Source organism: Salmo salar, chromosome ssa27, assembly GCF_905237065.1.
Source record: "Salmo salar chromosome ssa27, Ssal_v3.1, whole genome shotgun sequence".
NCBI classification, from domain to species: Eukaryota; Metazoa; Chordata; class Actinopteri; order Salmoniformes; family Salmonidae; genus Salmo; species Salmo salar.
Window position 1 is genome coordinate 38,007,756 of NC_059468.1, and position 18,565 is coordinate 38,026,320.

General features: G+C 57.7%; 1 protein-coding gene across 2 annotated transcripts in view; it reads left to right on the forward strand.

Annotated features, from left to right (window-relative positions):
- The window catches only part of gabbr1b (gamma-aminobutyric acid (GABA) B receptor, 1b), a 147,389-nt gene that overhangs the window by 81,640 nt on the left and 47,184 nt on the right, over positions 1-18,565 (forward strand). For both annotated transcript variants that reach the window (XM_045709657.1, XM_045709658.1), the window contains one exon: positions 17,812-17,919. In XM_045709657.1, the coding sequence (XP_045565613.1) occupies positions 17,812-17,919 (108 nt within the window). The remainder of the gene's footprint in view (positions 1-17,811; positions 17,920-18,565) is intronic.

The window sequence follows — 18,565 nt, forward strand, 5'->3', positions numbered from 1 at the left end:
TTGGTCCATGATCCCCTGTGTTCATCCACCCAAGTGTTCGTCCAAAATGGGGCCCTATTCCCTATAAAGTGCCACTGGTCAACAGTAGTGTTCTGAGGGATGGTCTAGAGGGGTAGAGGGGTGGTCTAGAGGGGTAGAGGGGTGGTCTAGAGGGGTAGAGGGATGGTCTAGAGGGGTAGAGGGATGGTCTAGAGGGGTAGAGGGATGGTCTAGAGGGGTGGTCTAGAGGGGTAGAGGGATGTCAAGAGGGGTAGAGGGATGGTCTATAGGGGTAGAGGGGTGGTCTAGAGGGGTAGAAGGATGGTCTAGAGGGGTAGAGGGGTGGTCTAGAGGGGTAGAGGGATGGTCTAGAGGGGTAGAGGGATGGTCTAGAGGGGTAGAGGGATGGTCTAGAGGGGTGGTCTAGAGGGGTAGAGGGGTGGTCTAGAGGGGTAGAGGGGTGGTCTAGAGGAGTAGAGGGATGGTCTAGAGGGGTAGAGGGGTGGTCTAGAGGGCTAGAGGGGTGGTCTAGAGGGGTAGAGGGGTGGTCTAGAGGGGTAGTGGGGTGGTCTAGAGGGGTAGAGGGATGGTCTAGAGGGGTAGAGGGATGGTCTAGAGGGGTAGAGGGATGGTCTAGAGGGCTAGAGGGGTGGTCTAGAGGGGTAGAGGGATGGTCTAGAGGGGTAGAGGGATGGTCTAGAGGGGTAGAGGGATGGTCTAGTGGGGTAGAGGGATGGTCTAGAGGGGTAGAGGGGTGGTCTAGAGGGGTAGAGGGATGGTCTAGAGGGGTAGAGGGATGTCAAGAGGGGTAGAGGGGTGGTCTAGAGGGGTGGTCTAGAGGGGTAGAGGGATGGTTTAGAGAGGTGGTCTAGAGGGGTAGAGGGGTGGTCTAGAGGGGTAGAGGGATGGTCTAGAGGGGTAGAGGGGTGGTCTAGAGGGGTAGAGGGATGGTCTAGAGGGGTAGAGCGGTGGTCTAGAGGGGTGGTCTAGAGGGGTGGTCTAGAGGGGTAGAGGGTTGGTCTAGAGGGGTAGAGCGGTGGTCTAGAGGGGTGGTCTAGAGGGGTAGAAGGATGGTCTAGAGGGGTAGAGGGATGGTCTAGAGGGGTAGAGGGATGGTCTAGAGGGGTAGAGCGGTGGTCTAGAGGGGTGGTCTAGAGAGGGTAGAGGGTTGGTCTAGAGGGGTAGAGCGGTGGTCTAGAGGGGTGGTCTAGAGGGGTAGAAGGATGGTCTAGAGGGGTAGAGGGATGGTCTAGAGGGGTAGAGGGATGGTCTAGAGGGGTAGAGGGGTGGTCTAGAGGGGTAGAGAGATGGTCTAGAGGGGTGGTCTAGAGGGGTAGAGGGATGTCAAGAGGGGTAGAGGGATGGTCTATAGGGGTAGAGGGGTGGTCTAGAGGGGTAGAAGGATGGTCTAGAGGGGTAGAGGGGTGGTCTAGAGGGGTAGAGGGATGGTCTAGAGGGGTAGAGGGATGGTCTAGAGGGGTGGTCTAGAGGGGTAGAGGGGTGGTCTAGAGGGGTAGAGGGGTGGTCTAGAGGAGTAGAGGGATGGTCTAGAGGGGTAGAGGGGTGGTCTAGAGGGCTAGAGGGGTGGTCTAGAGGGGTAGAGGGGTGGTCTAGAGGGGTAGAGGGGTGGTCTAGAGGGGTAGAGGGATGGTCTAGAGGGGTAGAGGGATGGTCTAGAGGGGTAGAGGGGTGGTCTAGAGGGCTAGAGGGGTGGTCTAGAGGGGTAGAGGGATGGTCTAGAGGGGTAGAGGGATGGTCTAGAGGGGTAGAGGGATGGTCTAGTGGGGTAGAGGGATGGTCTAGAGGGGTAGAGGGGTGGTCTAGAGGGGTAGAGGGATGGTCTAGAGGGGTAGAGGGATGTCAAGAGGGGTAGAGGGGTGGTCTAGAGGGGTAGAGGGGTGGTCTAGAGGGGTAGAGGGATGGTTTAGAGAGGTGGTCTAGAGGGGTAGAGGGGTGGTCTAGAGGGGTAGAGGGATGGTCTAGAGGGGTAGAGGGATGGTCTAGAGGGGTAGAGGGGTGGTCTAGAGGGGTAGAGGAATGGTCTAGAGGGGTAGAGCGGTGGTCTAGAGGGGTGGTCTAGAGGGGTGGTCTAGAGGGGTAGAGGGTTGGTCTAGAGGGGTAGAGCGGTGGTCTAGAGGGGTGGTCTAGAGGGGTAGAAGGATGGTCTAGAGGGGTAGAGGGATGGTCTAGAGGGGTAGAGGGATGGTCTAGAGGGGTAGAGGGGTGGTCTAGAGGGGTAGAGGGTGGTCTAGAGGGGTAGAGGGGTGGTCTAGAGGGGTAGAGGGGTGGTCTAGGGGGGTAGAGGGGTGGTCTAGAGGGATGGTCTAGAGGGGTAGAGGGATGGTCTAGAGGGGTAGAGGGGTGGTCTAGAGGGGTAGAGGGGTGGTCTAGGGGGGTAGAGGGGTGGTCTAGAGGGATGGTCTAGAGGGGTAGAGGGATGTCAAGAGGGGTAGAGGGATGGTCTAGAGGGGTGGTCTAGAGGGGTAGAGGGATGTCTAGAGTGGTAGAGGGGTGGTCTAGAGGGGTAGAGGGGTGGTCTAGAGGGGTAGAGGGATGGTCTAGAGGGGTAGAGGGATGGTCTTGAGGGATAGAGGGATGTCTAGAGGGCTAGAGGGGTGGTCTAGAGGGGTAGAGGGATGGTCTAGAGGGGTAGAGGGATGGTCTAGAGGGGTAGAGGGGTGGTCTAGAGGGGTAGAGGTGTGGTCTGGAGGGGTAGAGGGGTGGTCTAGAGGGGTAGAGGGGTGGTCTAGAGGGGTAGAGGGATGGTCTAGAGGGGTAGAGGGATGGTCTAGAGGGATAGAGGGATATCTAGAGGGGTAGAGGGATGGTCTAGAGGGGTAGAGGGATGGTCTAGAGGGGTAGAGGGGTGGTCTAGAGGGGTAGAGGGATGGTCTAGAGGGGTAGAGGGGTGGTCTAGAGGTGTAGAGGGGTGGTCTAGAGGGGTAGAGGGATGGTCTAGAGGGGTAGAGGGATGGTCTAGAGGGTTAGAGGGATGTCAAGTGGGGTAGAGGGATGTTCTAGAGGGGTAGAGGGGTGGTGTAGAGGGGTGGTCTAGAGGGTTAGAGGGTTGGTCTAGAGGGGTAGAGGGGTGGTCTAGAGGGGTGGTCTAGAGGGGTAGAGGGATGGTCTAGAGGGGTAGAGGGATGTCAAGAGAGGTATGGGGTGGTCTAGAGGGGTAGAGGGGTGGTCTAGAGGGTTAGAGGGGTGGTCTAGGGGGGTAGAGGGATGGTTTAGAGAGGTAGAAGGGTGGTCTAGACGGGTAGAGGGATTTCAAGAGGGGTAGAGGGGTGGTCTAGAGGGGTAGAGGGGTGGTCTAGAGGGGTAGAGGGATGGGGTAGAGGGGTGGTCTAGAGTGGTAGAGGGGTGGTCGAGAGGGGTGGTGTAGAGGGGTAGATGGGTAGAGAGGTGGTCTAGAGGGGTAGAGGGATGGTCTAGAGGGGTAGAGGGGTGGTCTAGAGGGGTAGGGGGATGGTCTATAGGGGTAGAGGGATGTCAAGAGGGGTAGAGGGGTGGTCTAGAGGGGTAGAGGGGTGGTCTAGAGGGGTAGAGGGGTGGTCTAGAGGGGTAGAGAGATGCTTTAGAGAGGTAGAGGGATGGTCTAGAGGGGTAGAGTGGTGGTCTAGAGGAGTAGAGGGATGGTCTAGAGGGGAAGAGGGGTGGTCTAGAGGGGTCGAGGGATGGTCTAGAGGGGTCGAGGGATGGTCTAGAGGGGTAGAGGGGTGGTCTAGAGGGGTAGAGGGGTGGTCTAGAGGGGTAGAGGTGTGGTCTAGAGGGGTAGAGGGGTGGTCTAGATGGGTAGAGGGGTGGTCTAGAGGGATGGTCTAGAGGGGTAGAGGGGTGGTCTAGAGGGGTAGAGGGATGGTCTAGAGGGGTAGAGGGGTGGTCTAGAGGGGTAGAGGGGTGGTCTAGAGGGGTAGAGGGATGGTCTAGAGGGGTAGAGGGATGGTCTAGAGGGGTAGAGGGATGGTCTAGAGGGATGTCTAAAGGGGTAGAGGGATGTCAAGTGGGGTAGAGGGATGGTCTAGACGGGTAGAGGGGTGGTCTAGAGGGGTAGAGGGGTGGTGTAGAGGGGTGGTCTAGAGGGGTAGAGGGTTGGTCTAGAGGGGTAGAGGGGTGGTCTAGAGGGGTAGAGGGGTGGTCTAGAGGGGTAGAGGGGTGGTCTAGAGGGGTAGAGGGATGGTCTATAGGGGTAGAGGGGTGGTCAAGAGAGGTATGGGGGTGGTCTAGAGGGGTAGAGGGGTGGTCTAGAGGGGTAGAGGGGTGGTCTAGAGGGGTAGAGGGATGGTTTAGAGAGGTAGAGGGATGGTCTAGAGGGGGGTGGTCTAGAGGGGTAGAGGGATTTCAAGAGGGGTAGAGGGGTGGTCTAGAGCGGTGGTCTAGAGGGGTAGAGGGATGGTCTTGAGGGGTAGAGGGGTGGTCTAGAGGGGTAGAGGGATGGTCTAGAGGGGTAGAGGGATGTCAAGAGGGGTAGAGGGGTGGTCTAGAGGGGTAGAGGGGTGGTCTAGAGGGGTAGAGGGATGGGGTAGAGGGGTGGTCTAGAGTGGTAGAGGGATGTCAAGAGGGGTAGAGGGATGGTCTATAGGGGTAGAGGGGTGGTCTAGAGGGGTAGAAGGATGGTCTAGAGGGGTAGAGGGATGTCAAGAGGGGTAGAGGGATGGTCTATAGGGGTAGAGGGGTGGTCTAGAGGGGTAGAAGGATGGTCTAGAGGGGTAGAGGGGTGGTCTAGAGGGGTAGAGGGATGGTCTAGAAGGGTGGTCTAGAGGGGTAGAGGGGTGGTCTAGAGGGGTAGAGGGGTGGTCTAGAGGGGTAGAGGGGTGGTCTAGAGGGCTAGAGGGATGGTCTAGAGGGGTAGAGGGATGGTCTAGAGGGGTAGAGGGATGTCATGAGGGGTAGAGGGGTGGTCTAGAGGGGTAGAGGGGTGGTCTAGAGGGGTGGTCTAGAGGGGTAGAGGGATGGTCTAGAGGGGTAGAGGGGTGGTCTAGAGGGCTAGAGGGGTGGTCTAGAGGGGTAGAGGAATGGTCTAGAGGGGTAGAGGGGTGGTCTAGAGGGCTAGAGGGATGGTCTAGAGGGGTAGAGGGATGGTCTAGAGGGGTAGAGGGATGGTCTAGAGGGGTAGAGGGGTGGTCTAGAGGGGTAGAGGGATGGTCTAGAGGGGTAGAGGGATGGTCTAGAGGGGTAGAGGGGTGGTCTAGAGGGCTAGAGGGGTAGAGGGATGGTCTAGAGGGGTAGAGGGATGGTCTAGAGGGGAAGAGGGATGGTCTAGAGGGGTAGAGGGGTGGTCTAGAGGGGTAGAGGGATGGTCTAGAGGGGTAGAGGGATGTCAAGAGGGGTAGAGGGGTGGTCTAGAGGGGTAGAGGGATGGTTTAGAGAGGTGGTCTAGAGGGGTAGAGGGGTGGTCTAGAGGGGTAGAGGGATGGTCTAGAGGTGTAGAGGGATGGTCTAGAGGGGTAGAGGGGTGGTCTAGAGGGGTAGAGGGATGGTCTAGAGGGGTAGAGCGGTGGTCTAGAGGGGTGGTCTAGAGGGTTGGTCTAGAGGGGTAGAGGGTTGGTCTAGAGGGGTAGAGCGGTGGTCTAGAGGGGTGGTCTAGAGGGGTAGAAGGATGGTCTAGAGGGGTAGAGGGATGGTCTAGAGGGGTAGAGGGGTGGTCTAGAGGGGTAGAGGGATGGTCTAGAGGGGTAGAGGGATGGTCTAGAGGGGTAGAGGGGTGGTCTAGAGGGGTAGAGGGGTGGTCTAGAGGGGTAGAGGGGTGGTCTAGAGGGGTAGAGGGGTGGTCTAGAGGGATGGTCTAGAGGGGTAGAGGGGTGGTCTAGAGGGGTAGAGGGATGTCAAGAGGGGTAGAGGGATTGTCTAGAGGGGTGGTCTAGAGGGGTAGAGGGATGGTCTAGAGGGGTAGAGGGATGGTCTAGAGGGGTAGAGGGATGGTCTAGAGGGGTAGAGGGATGGTCTAGAGGGCTAGAGGGGTGGTCTAGAGGGCTAGAGGGGTGGTCTAGAGGGGTAGAGGGATGGTCTAGAGGGGTAGAGGGATGGTCTAGAGGGGTAGAGGGATGGTCTAGAGGGGTAGAGGGGTGGTCTAGAGGGGTAGAGGGGTGGTCTAGAGGGGTAGAGGGATGGTCTAGAGGGGTAGAGGGATGTCAAGAGAGGTATGGGGTGGTCTAGAGGGGTAGAGGGGTGGTCTAGAGGGGTAGAGGGATGGTTTAGAGAGGTAGAGGGATGGTCTAGAGGGGTAGAAGGGTGGTCTAGAGGGGTGGTCTAGAGGGGTAGAGGGATGTCTTGAGGGGTAGAGGGGTGGTCTAGAGGGGTAGAGGGATGGTCTAGAGGGGTAGAGGGATGTCAAGAGGGGTAGAGGGGTGGTCTAGAGGGGTAGAGGGGTGGTCTAGAGGGGTAGAGGGATGGGGTAGAGGGGTGGTCTAGAGTGGTAGAGGGGTGGTCGAGAGGGGTGGTGTAGAGGGGTAGAGGGGTAGAGAGGTGGTCTAGAGGGGTAGAGGGATGGTCTAGAGGGGTAGAGGGGTGGTCTAGAGGGGTAGAGGGATGGTCTATAGGGGTAGAGGGATGTCAAGAGGGGTAGAGGGGTGGTCTAGAGGGGTAGAGGGGTGGTCTAGAGGGGTAGATGTGTGGTCTAGAGGGGTAGAGAGATGCTTTAGAGAGGTAGAGGGATGGTCTAGAGGGGTAGAGGGGTGGTCTAGAGGGGTAGAGGGATGGTCTAGAGGGGTAGAGGGGTGGTCTAGAGGGGTAGAGGGGTGGTGTAGAGGGGTGGTCTAGAGGGGTAGAGGGTTGGTCTAGAGGGGTAGAGGGGTGGTCTAGAGGGGTAGAGGGGTGGTCTAGAGGGGTAGAGGGATGGTCTATAGGGGTAGAGGGGTGGTCAAGAGAGGTATGGGGGGTGGTCTAGAGGGGTAGAGGGGGTGGTCTAGAGGGGTAGAGGGGTGGTCTAGAGGGGTAGAGGGTGGTTTAGAGAGGTAGAGGGATGGTCTAGAGGGGTAGAGGGGTGGTCTAGAGGGGTAGAGGGATTTCAAGAGGGGTAGAGGGGTGGTCTAGAGCGGTGGTCTAGAGGGGTAGAGGGATGGTCTTGAGGGGTAGAGGAGTGGTCTAGAGGGGTAGAGGGATGGTCTAGAGGGGTAGAGGGATGTCAAGAGGGGTAGAGGGGTGGTCTAGAGGGGGGTGGTCTAGAGGGGTAGAGGGATGGGGTAGAGGGGTGGTCTAGAGTGGTAGAGGGGTGGTCGAGAGGGGTGGTGTAGAGGGGTAGAGGGATGGTCTAGAGGGGTAGAGTGGTGGCGAGAGGGGTGGTCTAGAGGGGTAGAGGGATGGTCTAGAGGGGTAGAGGGGTGGTCTAGAGGGGTAGAGGGATGGTCTAGAGGGGTAGAGGGATGTCAAGAGGTGTAGAGGGATGGTCTAGAGGGGTAGAGGGGTGGTCTAGAGGGGTAGAGAGATGGTTTAGAAAGGTAGAGGGATGGTCTAGAGGGGTAGAGGGGTGGTCTAGAGGGGCCGAGGGATGGTTTAGAGAGGTAGAGGGATGGTCTAGAGGGGTCGAGGGGTGGTCTGGAGGGGTAGAGGGGTGGTCTAGAGGGGTAGAGGGATGTCAAGAGGGGTAGAGGGATGGTCTAGAGGGGTGGTCTAGAGGGGAGAGGGATTTCTAGAGGGGTAGAGGGATGGTCTAAAGGGGTAGAGGGATGGTCTAGAGGGGTAGAGGGGTGGTCTGGAGGGGTAGAGGGGTGGTCTAGAGGGGTAGAGGGATGGTCTAGAGGGGTAGAGGGATGTCAAGAGGGGTAGAGGGATGGTCTAGAGGGGTGGTCTAGAGGGGTAGAGGGGTGGTCTAGAGGGTAGAGGGATGGTCTAGAGGGGTAGAGGGGTGGTCTAGAGGGGTCGAGGGGTGGTCTAGAGGGGTAGAGGGGTGGTCTAGAGGGGTAGAGGGATGGTCTAGAGGGGTAGAGGGGTGGTCTAGAGGGATGGTCTAGAGGGGTAGAGGGGTGGTCTAGAGGGTAGAGGGGTGGTCTAGAGGGGTAGAGGGATGGTCTAGAGGGGTAGAGGGATGGTCTAGAGGGGTAGAGGGATGGTCTAGAGGGGTAGAGGGGTGGTCTAGAGGGATGGTCTAGAGGGGTAGAGGGATGGTCTCAGAGGGCAGAGGGGTGGTCTTGAGGCGCAGAGGGTGGTCTAGAGGGGCAGAGGGGTGGTCTAGATGGGCAGAGGGTGTCTAGAGGCCGGCAGAGGGTCCCGCGGGCTGGTCTAGAGGCAGATCTAAGTCCATAGGGGTAGAGGGGTGGTCTAGAGGGGTAGAAGGATGGTCTAGAGGGGTAGAGGGGTGGTCTAGAGGGGTAGAGGGATGGTCTGAAAGGGTGGTCTAGAGGGGTAGAGGGGTGGTCTAGAGGGGTAGAGGGGTGGTCTAGAGGGGTAGAGGGGTGGTCTAGAGGGCTGAGGGTGGTCTAGAGGGGTAGAGGGATGGTCTAGAGGGGTAGAGGGATGTCATGAGGGGTAGAGGGGTGGTCTAGAGGGGTAGAGGGGTGGTCTAGAGGGGTGGTCTAGAGGGGTAGAGGGATGGTCTAGAGGGGGTAGAGGGGTGGTCTAGAGGGCTAGAGGGGTGGTCTAGAGGGGCAGAGGGATGGTCTAGAGGGGTAGAGGGGTGGTCTAGAGGGCTAGAGGGATGGTCTAGAGGGGTAGAGGGATGGTCTAGAGGGGAGAGGGGATGGTCTAGAGGGGTAGAGGGGTGGTCTAGAGGGGTAGAGGGATGGTCTAGAGGGGTAGAGGGGTGGTCTAGAGGGGTAGAGGGATGGTCTAGAGGGGGTGGTCTAGAGGGGTAGAGGGTGGTCTAGAGGGCAGAGGGGTGGTCTAGAGGGTAGAGGGATGGTCTAGAGGGGTAGAGGGGTGGTCTAGAGGGGTAGAGGGATGGTCTAGAGGGGTAGAGGGATGGTCTAGAGGGGTAGAGGGGTGGTCTAGAGGGGTAGAGGGATGGTCTAGAGGGGTAGAGCGGTGGTCTAGAGGGGTGGTCTAGAGGGGTGGTCTAGAGGGGTAGAGGGTTGGTCTAGAGGGGTAGAGCGGTGGTCTAGAGGGGTGGTCTAGAGGGGGAGAAGGATGGTCTAGAGGGGTAGAGGGATGGTCTAGAGGGGTAGAGGGGGTGGTCTAGAGGGGTAGAGGGATGGTCTAGAGGGGTAGAGGGATGGTCTAGAGGGGTAGAGGGGTGGTCTAGAGGGGTAGAGGGGTGGTCTAGAGGGGTAGAGGGGTGGTCTAGAGGGGTAGAGGGGTGGTCTAGAGGGATGGTCTAGAGGGGTAGAGGGGTGGTCTAGAGGGGTAGAGGGATGTCAAGAGGGGTAGAGGGATTGTCTAGAGGGGTGGTCTAGAGGGGTAGAGGGATGGTCTAGAGGGGTAGAGGGATGGTCTAGAGGGGTAGAGGGATGGTCTAGAGGGCTAGAGGGATGGTCTAGAGGGCTAGAGGGGTGGTCTAGAGGGGCAGAGGGGTGGTCTAGAGGGGTAGAGGGTCTAGAGGGGTAGAGGGATGGTCTAGAGGGGTAGAGGGATGTCTAGAGGGGTAGAGGGGTGGTCTAGAGGGGTGGTCTAGAGGGGTAGAGGGATGGCAAGGGTAGAGGGGTGGTCTAGAGTGGTAGAGGGGTGGTCTAGAGGGGAGGGTGGTCTAGAGGGGTAGAGGGATGGTCTAGAGGGGTAGAGGGGTGGTCTAGAGGGGTGGTCTAGAGGGGTAGAGGGATGGTCTAGAGGGGTAGAGGGGTGGTCTAGAGGGGTAGAGGGATGGTCTAGAGGGGTAGAGGGATGTCAAGAGGGGTAGAGGGGTGGTCTAGAGGGGTAGAGGGGTGGTCTAGAGGGGTAGAGGGATGGTTTAGAGAGGTAGAGGGATGGTCTAGAGGGGTAGAGGGGTGGTCTAGAGGGGTAGAGGGGTGGTCTAGAGGGGTAGAGGGATGGTCTAGAGGGGTAGAGGGGTGGTCTAGAGGGGTAGAGGGGATGGTCTAGAGGGGTAGAGGGATGTCAAGAGGGGTAGAGGGATGGTCTAGAGGGCAGAGGGGTGGTCTAGAGGGGTAGAGGGGTGGTCTAGAGGGGTAGAGGGGTGGTCTAGAGGGGTAGAGGGATGGTCTAGAGGGGTAGAGGGGTGGTCTAGAGGGGTAGAGGGATGGTCTAGAGGGGTAGAGGGGTGGTCTAGAGGGGTCAGAGGGGTGGTCTAGAGGGGTAGAGGGGATGGTCTAGAGGGGCAGAGGGATGTCAAGAGGGGTAGAGGGGATGGTCTAGAGGGGTAGAGGGGTGGTCTAGAGGGGTAGAGGGTGGTCTAGAGGGGTAGAGGGATGGTCTAGAGGGGTAGAGGGGTGGTCTAGAGGGGTAGAGGGATGGTCTAGAGGGGTAGAGGGATGGTCTAGAGGTGTAGAGGGGTGGTCTAGAGGGGTAGAGGGGTGGTCTAGAGGGGTAGAGGGATGGTCTAGAGGGGTAGAGGGATGGTCTAGAGGGGTAGAGGGTGGTCTAGAGGGGTAGAGGGATGGTCTAGAGGGGTAGAGGGGTGGTCTAGAGGGTCGAGGGGTGGTCTGAGGGGGAGTGGTCTAGAGGGGTAGAGGGATGTCTAGAGGGGTAGAGGGATGGTCTAGAGGGATGGTCTAGAGGGTAGAGGGGTGGTCTAGAGGGTAGAGGGGTGGTCTAGAGGGGGTAGAGGGATTTCTAGAGGGTTAGAGGGATGGTCTAAAGGGGTAGAGGGATGGTCTAGAGGGGGTAGAGGGGTGGTCTGGAGGGGTAGAGGGGTGGTCTAGAGGGGTAGAGGGATGGTCTAGAGGGGTAGAGGGATGTCAAGAGGGGTAGAGGGATGGTCTAGAGGGGTGGTCTAGAGGGGTAGAGGGGTGGTCTAGAGGAGTAGAGGGATGGTCTAGAGGGGTAGAGGGGTGGTCTAGAGGGGTCGAGGGGTGGTCTGGAGGGGTAGAGGGGGTGGTCTAGAGGGGTAGAGGGATGGTCTATAGGGGTAGAGGGGTGGTCTAGAGGGATGGTCTAGAGGGGTAGAGGGGTGGTCTAGAGGGGTAGAGGGGTAGTCTAGAGGGGTAGAGGGATTTCTAGAGGGGTAGAGGGATGGTCTAGAGGGGTAGAGGGATGGTCTAGAGGGGTAGAGGGATGGTCTAGAGGGATGGTCTAGAGGGGTAGAGGGATGGTCTAGAGGGTAGAGGGGTGGTCTAGAGGGTAGAGGGATGGTCTAGAGGGGTAGAGGGTGGTCTAGAGGGTAGAGGGATGGTCTACCCCACAGTCCCACACGGTGACGTGATATCATTGACGTGACGTGCAAATGAGCCGATAGAAAACCGATCGAGCAAATGTTACCATTACGATTTTTTTTGTGCAGGGGCCCCGTGCCGCCCCCGGCAGGATGCCGCGGCTGCCCATGTCGCCTATACCTAAATCCTATACGTAAATCCTATAGGGGTAGAGGGGTGGTCTAGAGGGGTAGAAGGATGGTCTAGAGGGGTAGAGGGGTGGTCTAGAGGGGTAGAGGGATGGTCTAGAAGGGTGGTCTAGAGGGGTAGAGGGGTGGTCTAGAGGGGTAGAGGGGTGGTCTAGAGGGCTAGAGGATGGTCTAGAGGGCTAGAGGGATGGTCTAGAGGGGTAGAGGGATGTCATGAGGGGTAGAGGGGTGGTCTAGAGGGGTAGAGGGGTGGTCTAGAGGGGTGGTCTAGAGGGGTAGAGGGATGGTCTAGAGGGGTAGAGGGGTGGTCTAGAGGGCTAGAGGGGTGGTCTAGAGGGGTAGAGGGATGGTCTAGAGGGGTAGAGGGGTGGTCTAGAGGGCTAGAGGGATGGTCTAGAGGGTTAGAGGGATGGTCTAGAGGGGTAGAGGGATGGTCTAGAGGGGTAGAGGGGTGGTCTAGAGGGGTAGAGGGATGGTCTAGAGGGGTAGAGGGGTGGTCTAGAGGGGTAGAGGGATGGTTTAGAGAGGTGGTCTAGAGGGGTAGAGGGGTGGTCTAGAGGGGTAGAGGGATGGTTTAGAGAGGTGGTCTAGAGGGGTAGAGGGGTGGTCTAGAGGGGTAGAGGGATGGTCTAGAGGGGTAGAGGGATGGTCTAGAGGGGTAGAGGGGTGGTCTAGAGGGGTAGAGGGATGGTCTAGAGGGGTAGAGCGGTGGTCTAGAGGGGTGGTCTAGAGGGGTGGTCTAGAGGGGTAGAGGGTTGGTCTAGAGGGGTAGAGCGGTGGTCTAGAGGGGTGGTCTAGAGGGGTAGAAGGATGGTCTAGAGGGGTAGAGGGATGGTCTAGAGGGGAGAGGGGTGGTCTAGAGGGGTAGAGGGATGGTCTAGAGGGGTAGAGGGATGGTCTAGAGGGGTAGAGGGATGGTCTAGAGGGGTAGAGGGGTGGTCTAGAGGGGTAGAGGGGTGGTCTAGAGGGGAGAGGGGTGGTCTAGAGGGATGGTCTAGAGGGGTAGAGGGGTGGTCTAGAGGGGTAGAGGGATGTCAAGAGGGGTAGAGGGATTGTCTAGAGGGGTGGTCTAGAGGGGTAGAGGGATGTCTAGAGGGGAAGAGGGATGGTCTAGAGGGGTAGAGGGATGGTCTAGAGGGCTAGAGGGATGGTCTAGAGGGGTAGAGGGGTGGTCTAGAGGGGTAGAGGGGTGGTCTAGAGGGGGTGGTCTAGAGGGGTAGAGGGATGGTCTAGAGGGGTAGAGGGATGTCAAGAGGGGTAGAGGGGTGGTCTAGAGGGGTGGTCTAGAGGGGTAGAGGGATGGGGTAGAGGGGTGGTCTAGAGTGGTAGAGGGGTGGTCGAGAGGGGTGGTGTAGAGGGGTAGAGGGATGGTCTAGAGGGGTAGAGTGGTGGTCGAGAGGGGTGGTCTAGAGGGGTAGAGGGATGGTCTAGAGGGGTAGAGGGGTGGTCTAGAGGGGTAGAGGGATGGTCTAGAGGGGTAGAGGGATGTCAAGAGGTGTAGAGGGTGGTCTAGAGGGGTAGAGGGGTGGTCTAGAGGGGTAGAGAGATGGTTTAGAAAGGTAGAGGGATGGTCTAGAGGGGTAGAGGGGTGGTCTAGAGGGGTCGAGGGATGGTTTAGAGAGGTAGAGGGATGGTCTAGAGGGGTCGAGGGGTGGTCTGGAGGGGTAGAGGGGTGGTCTAGAGGGGTAGAGGGATGTCAAGAGGGGTAGAGGGATGGTCTAGAGGGGTGGTCTAGAGGGGTAGAGGGATTTCTAGAGGGGTAGAGGGATGGTCTAAAGGGGTAGAGGGATGGTCTAGAGGGGTAGAAGGGTGGTCTGGAGGGGTAGAGGGGTGGTCTAGAGGGGTAGAGGGATGGTCTAGAGGGGTAGAGGGATGTCAAGAGGGGTAGAGGGATGGTTTAGAGGGGGTCTAGTGGGGTGGTCTAGAGGAGTAGAGGGATGGTCTAGAGGGGTAGAGGGGTGGTCTAGAGGGGTCGAGGGGTGGTCTGGAGGGGTAGAGGGGTGGTCTAGAGGGGTAGAGGGATGGTCTAGAGGGGTAGAGGGGTGGTCTAGAGGGATGGTCTAGAGGGGTAGAGGGGTGGTCTAGAGGGGTAGAGGGGTAGTCTAGAGGGGTAGAGGGATTTCTAGAGGGGTAGAGGGATGGTCTAGAGGGGTAGAGGGATGGTCTAGAGGGGTAGAGGGATGGTCTAGAGGGATGGTCTAGAGGGGTAGAGGGATGGTCTAGAGGGGTAGAGGGGTGGTCTAGAGGGGTAGAGGGATGGTCTAGAGGGGTAGAGGGGTGGTCTAGAGGGGTAGAGGGATGGTCTACCCCCACAGTCCCACACGGTGACGTGATATCATTGACGTGACGTGCAAATGAGCGATAGAAAACCGATCGAGCAAATGTTACCATTACGATTTTTTTTGTGCAGGGGCCCCGTGCCGCCCCCGGCAGGATGCCGCGGCTGCCCATGTCGCCTATACCTAAATCCTATACGTAAATCCTATACGTAAATCCTATAGGGGTAGAGGGGTGGTCTAGAGGGGTAGAAGGATGGTCTAGAGGGGTGGTCTAGAGGGGTAGAGGGATGGTCTAGAAGGGTGGTCTAGAGGGGTAGAGGGGTGGTCTAGAGGGGTAGAGGGGTGGTCTAGAGGGGTAGAGGGGTGGTCTAGAGGGCTAGAGGGATGGTCTAGAGGGGTAGAGGGATGGTCTAGAGGGGTAGAGGGATGTCATGAGGGGTAGAGGGGTGGTCTAGAGGGGTAGAGGGGTGGTCTAGAGGGGTGGTCTAGAGGGGTAGAGGGATGGTCTAGAGGGGTAGAGGGGTGGTCTAGAGGGCTAGAGGGGTGGTCTAGAGGGGTAGAGGGTGGTCTAGAGGGGTAGAGGGGTGGTCTAGAGGGCTAGAGGGATGGTCTAGAGGGGTAAAGGGATGGTCTAGAGGGGTAGAGGGATGGTCTAGAGGGGTAGAGGGGTGGTCTAGAGGGGTAGAGGGATGGTCTAGAGGGGTAGAGGGGTGGTCTAGAGGGGTAGAGGGATGGTTTAGAGAGGTGGTCTAGAGGGGTAAAGGGGTGGTCTAGAGGGGTAGAGGGATGGTTTAGAGAGGTGGTCTAGAGGGGTAGAGGGGTGGTCTAGAGGGGTAGAGGGATGGTCTAGAGGGGTAGAGGGATGGTCTAGAGGGGTAGAGGGGTGGTCTAGAGGGGTAGAGGGATGGTCTAGAGGGGTAGAGCGGTGGTCTAGAGGGGTGGTCTAGAGGGGTGGTCTAGAGGGGTAGAGGGTTGGTCTAGAGGGGTAGAGCGGTGGTCTAGAGGGGTGGTCTAGAGGGGTAGAAGGATGGTCTAGAGGGGTAGAGGGATGGTCTAGAGGGGTAGAGGGGTGTCAAGAGGGGTAGAGGGGTGGTCTAGAGGGGTAGAGGGGTGGTCTAGAGGGGTAGAGGGATGGGGTAGAGGGGTGGTCTAGAGTGGTAGAGGGGTGGTCGAGAGGGGTGGTGTAGAGGGGCAGAGGGGTAGAGAGGTGGTCTAGAGGGGTAGAGGGATGGTCTAGAGGGGTAGAGGGGTGGTCTAGAGGGGTAGAGGGATGGTCTATAGGGGTAGAGGGATGTCAAGAGGGGTAGAGGGGTGGTCTAGAGGGGTAGAGGGGTGGTCTAGAGGGGTAGAGGGGTGGTCTAGAGGGGTAGAGAGATGCTTTAGAGAGGTAGAGGGATGGTCTAGAGGGGTAGAGGGGTGGTCTAGAGGGGTAGAGGGATGGTCTAGAGGGGTAGAGGGGTGGTCTAGAGGGGTAGAGGGGTGGTGTAGAGGGGTGGTCTAGAGGGGTAGAGGGTTGGTCTAGAGGGGTAGAGGGGTGGTCTAGAGGGGTAGAGGGGTGGTCTAGAGGGGTAGAGGGATGGTCTATAGGGGTAGAGGGGTGGTCAAGAGAGGTATGGGGGTGGTCTAGAGGGGTAGAGGGGTGGTCTAGAGGGGTAGAGGGGTGGTCTAGAGGGGTAGAGGGATGGTTTAGAGAGGTAGAGGGATGGTCTAGAGGGGTAGAGGGGTGGTCTAGAGGGGTAGAGGGATTTCAAGAGGGGTAGAGGGGTGGTCTAGAGCGGTGGTCTAGAGGGGTAGAGGGATGGTCTTGAGGGGTAGAGGGGTGGTCTAGAGGGGTAGAGGGATGGTCTAGAGGGGTAGAGGGATGTCAAGAGGGGTAGAGGGGTGGTCTAGAGGGGTGGTCTAGAGGGGTAGAGGGATGGGGTAGAGGGGTGGTCTAGAGTGGTAGAGGGGTGGTCGAGAGGGGTGGTGTAGAGGGGTAGAGGGATGGTCTAGAGGGGTAGAGTGGTGGTCGAGAGGGGTGGTCTAGAGGGGTAGAGGGATGGTCTAGAGGGGTAGAGGGGTGGTCTAGAGGGGTAGAGGGATGGTCTAGAGGGGTAGAGGGATGTCAAGAGGTGTAGAGGGGTGGTCTAGAGGGGTAGAGGGGTGGTCTAGAGGGGTAGAGAGATGGTTTAGAAAGGTAGAGGGATGGTCTAGAGGGGTAGAGGGGTGGTCTAGAGGGGTCGAGGGATGGTTTAGAGAGGTAGAGGGATGGTCTAGAGGGGTCGAGGGGTGGTCTGGAGGGGTAGAGGGGTGGTCTAGAGGGGTAGAGGGATGTCAAGAGGGGTAGAGGGATGGTCTAGAGGGATGGTCTAGAGGGGTAGAGGGGTGGTCTAGAGGGGTAGAGGGGTAGTCTAGAGGGGTAGAGGGGTGGTCTAGAGGGGTGGTCTAGAGGGGTAGAGGGATGGGGTAGAGGGGTGGTCTAGAGTGGTAGAGGGGTGGTCGAGAGGGGTGGTGTAGAGGGGTAGAGGGATGGTCTAGAGGGGTAGAGTGGTGGTCGAGAGGGGTGGTCTAGAGGGGTAGAGGGATGGTCTAGAGGGGTAGAGGGGTGGTCTAGAGGGGTAGAGGGATGGTCTAGAGGGGTAGAGGGATGTCAAGAGGTGTAGAGGGGTGGTCTAGAGGGGTAGAGGGGTGGTCTAGAGGGGTAGAGAGATGGTTTAGAAAGGTAGAGGGATGGTCTAGAGGGGTAGAGGGGTGGTCTAGAGGGGTCGAGGGATGGTTTAGAGAGGTAGAGGGATGGTCTAGAGGGGTCGAGGGGTGGTCTGGAGGGGTAGAGGGGTGGTCTAGAGGGGTAGAGGGATGGTCTAGAGGGATGGTCTAGAGGGGTAGAGGGGTGGTCTAGAGGGGTAGAGGGGTAGTCTAGAGGGGTAGAGGGATTTCTAGAGGGGTAGAGGGGTGGTCTAGAGGGGTAGAAGGGTGGTCTGGAGGGGTAGAGGGGTGTTCTAGAGGGGTAGAGGGATTTCAAGAGGGGTAGAGGGATGGTCTAGAGGGGTGGTCTAGAGGGGTAGAGGGGTGGTCTAGAGGAGTAGAGGGATGGTCTAGAGGGGTAGAGGGGTGGTCTAGAGGGGTCGAGGGGTGGTCTGGAGGGGTAGAGGGGTGGTCTAGAGGGGTAGAGGGATGGTCTAGAGGGGTAGAGGGGTGGTCTAGAGGGATGGTCTAGAGGGGTAGAGGGGTGGTCTAGAGGGGTGGTCTAGAGGGGTAGAGGGGTGGTCTAGAGGAGTAGAGGGATGGTCTAGAGGGGTAGAGGGGTAGTCTAGAGGGGTAGAGGGATTTCTAGAGGGGTAGAGGGATGGTCTAGAGGGGTAGAGGGATGGTCTAGAGGGGTAGAGGGGTGGTCTAGAGGGGTAGAGGGATGGTCTAGAGGGGTAGAGGGATGGTCTAGAGGGGTAGAGGGGTGGTCTGGAGGGGTAGAGGGGTGGTCTAGAGGGGTAGAGGGATGGTCTAGAGGGGTAGAGGGGTGGTCTAGAGGGGTTGAGGGGTGGTCTGGAGGGGTAGAGGGATGGTCTAGAGGGGTAGAGGGGTGGTCTAGAGGGGTAGAGGGGTGGTCTAGAGGGGTAGAGGGATGGTCTAGAGGGGTAGAGGGATGGTCTAGAGGGGTTTCCACAGGTTTTCCCTATTTACTGTAGGGAACAGGGTGCCAAAGTAGTTCCCTATTTACTATAGGGAACAGGGTGCCAAAGTAGTGCCCTATTTACTCTATCGGAAAGGTTGCCAAAGTAGTGCACTATTTACTGTAGGGAAAAGGGTGCCAAAGTAGTGCACTATTTACTGTAGGGAACAGGGTGCCAAAGTAGTGCCCTATTTACTGTATGGAAAAGGTTGCCAAAGTAGTGCACTATTTACTGCAGGGAAAAGGTTGCCAAAGTAGTGCACTATTTACTGCAGGGAAAAGGGTGCCAAAGTAGTTTACTATACAGTGAATAGGGTGCCAAAGTAGTGCACTGTACAGGGAAAAGGGTGCCAAAGTAGTGCCCTATTTACTGCAGGGAAAAGGGTGCCAAAGTAGTGCCCTATTTACTGCAGGGAAAAGGGTGCCAAAGTAGTGCCCTATTTACTGCAGGGAAAAGGGTGCTAAAGTAGTGCACTATACAGGGTGCCATTCGAAACACATCCTAACTGACCAGTCCTCCTATTTCCCATGATTCCTTGCAGCACCTGGAGCCGTGGAAACTCTACGCCACCGTGGGGGTGCTGCTGGTCATCGACGTCCTGTCACTCATGATCTGGCAAATAGTGGATCCTCTACACATCACGGTGGAGGTATGAGTCAGATAGTTAACCCTCTACACATCACGGTGGAGGTATGAGTCAGATAGTTAACCCTCTACACATCACGGTGGAGGTATGAGTCAGATAGTTAACCCTCTACACATCACGGTGGAGGTATGAGTCAGATAGTTAACCCTCTACACATCACGGTGGAGGTATGAGTCAGATAGTTAACCCTCTACACATCACGGTGGAGGTATGAGTCAGATAGTTAACCCTCTACACATCACGGTGGAGGTATGAGTCAGATAGTTAACCCTCTACACATCACGGTGGAGGTATGAGTCAGATAGTTAACCCTCTACACATCACGGTGGAGGTATGAGTCAGATAGTTAACCCTCTACACATCACGGTGGAGGTATGAGTCCGATAGTGGATCCTCTACACATCACGGTGGAGGTATGAGTCAGATAGTTAACCCTCTACACATCACGGTGGAGGTATGAGTCAGATAGTGGATCCTCTACACATCACGGTGGAGGTATGAGTCCGATAGTGGATCCTCTACACATCACGGTGGAGGTATGAGTCAGATAGTGGATCCTCTACACATCACGGTGGAGGTATGAGTCAGATAGTGGATCCTCTACACATCACGGTGGAGGTATGAGTCAGATAGTGGATCCTCTACACAT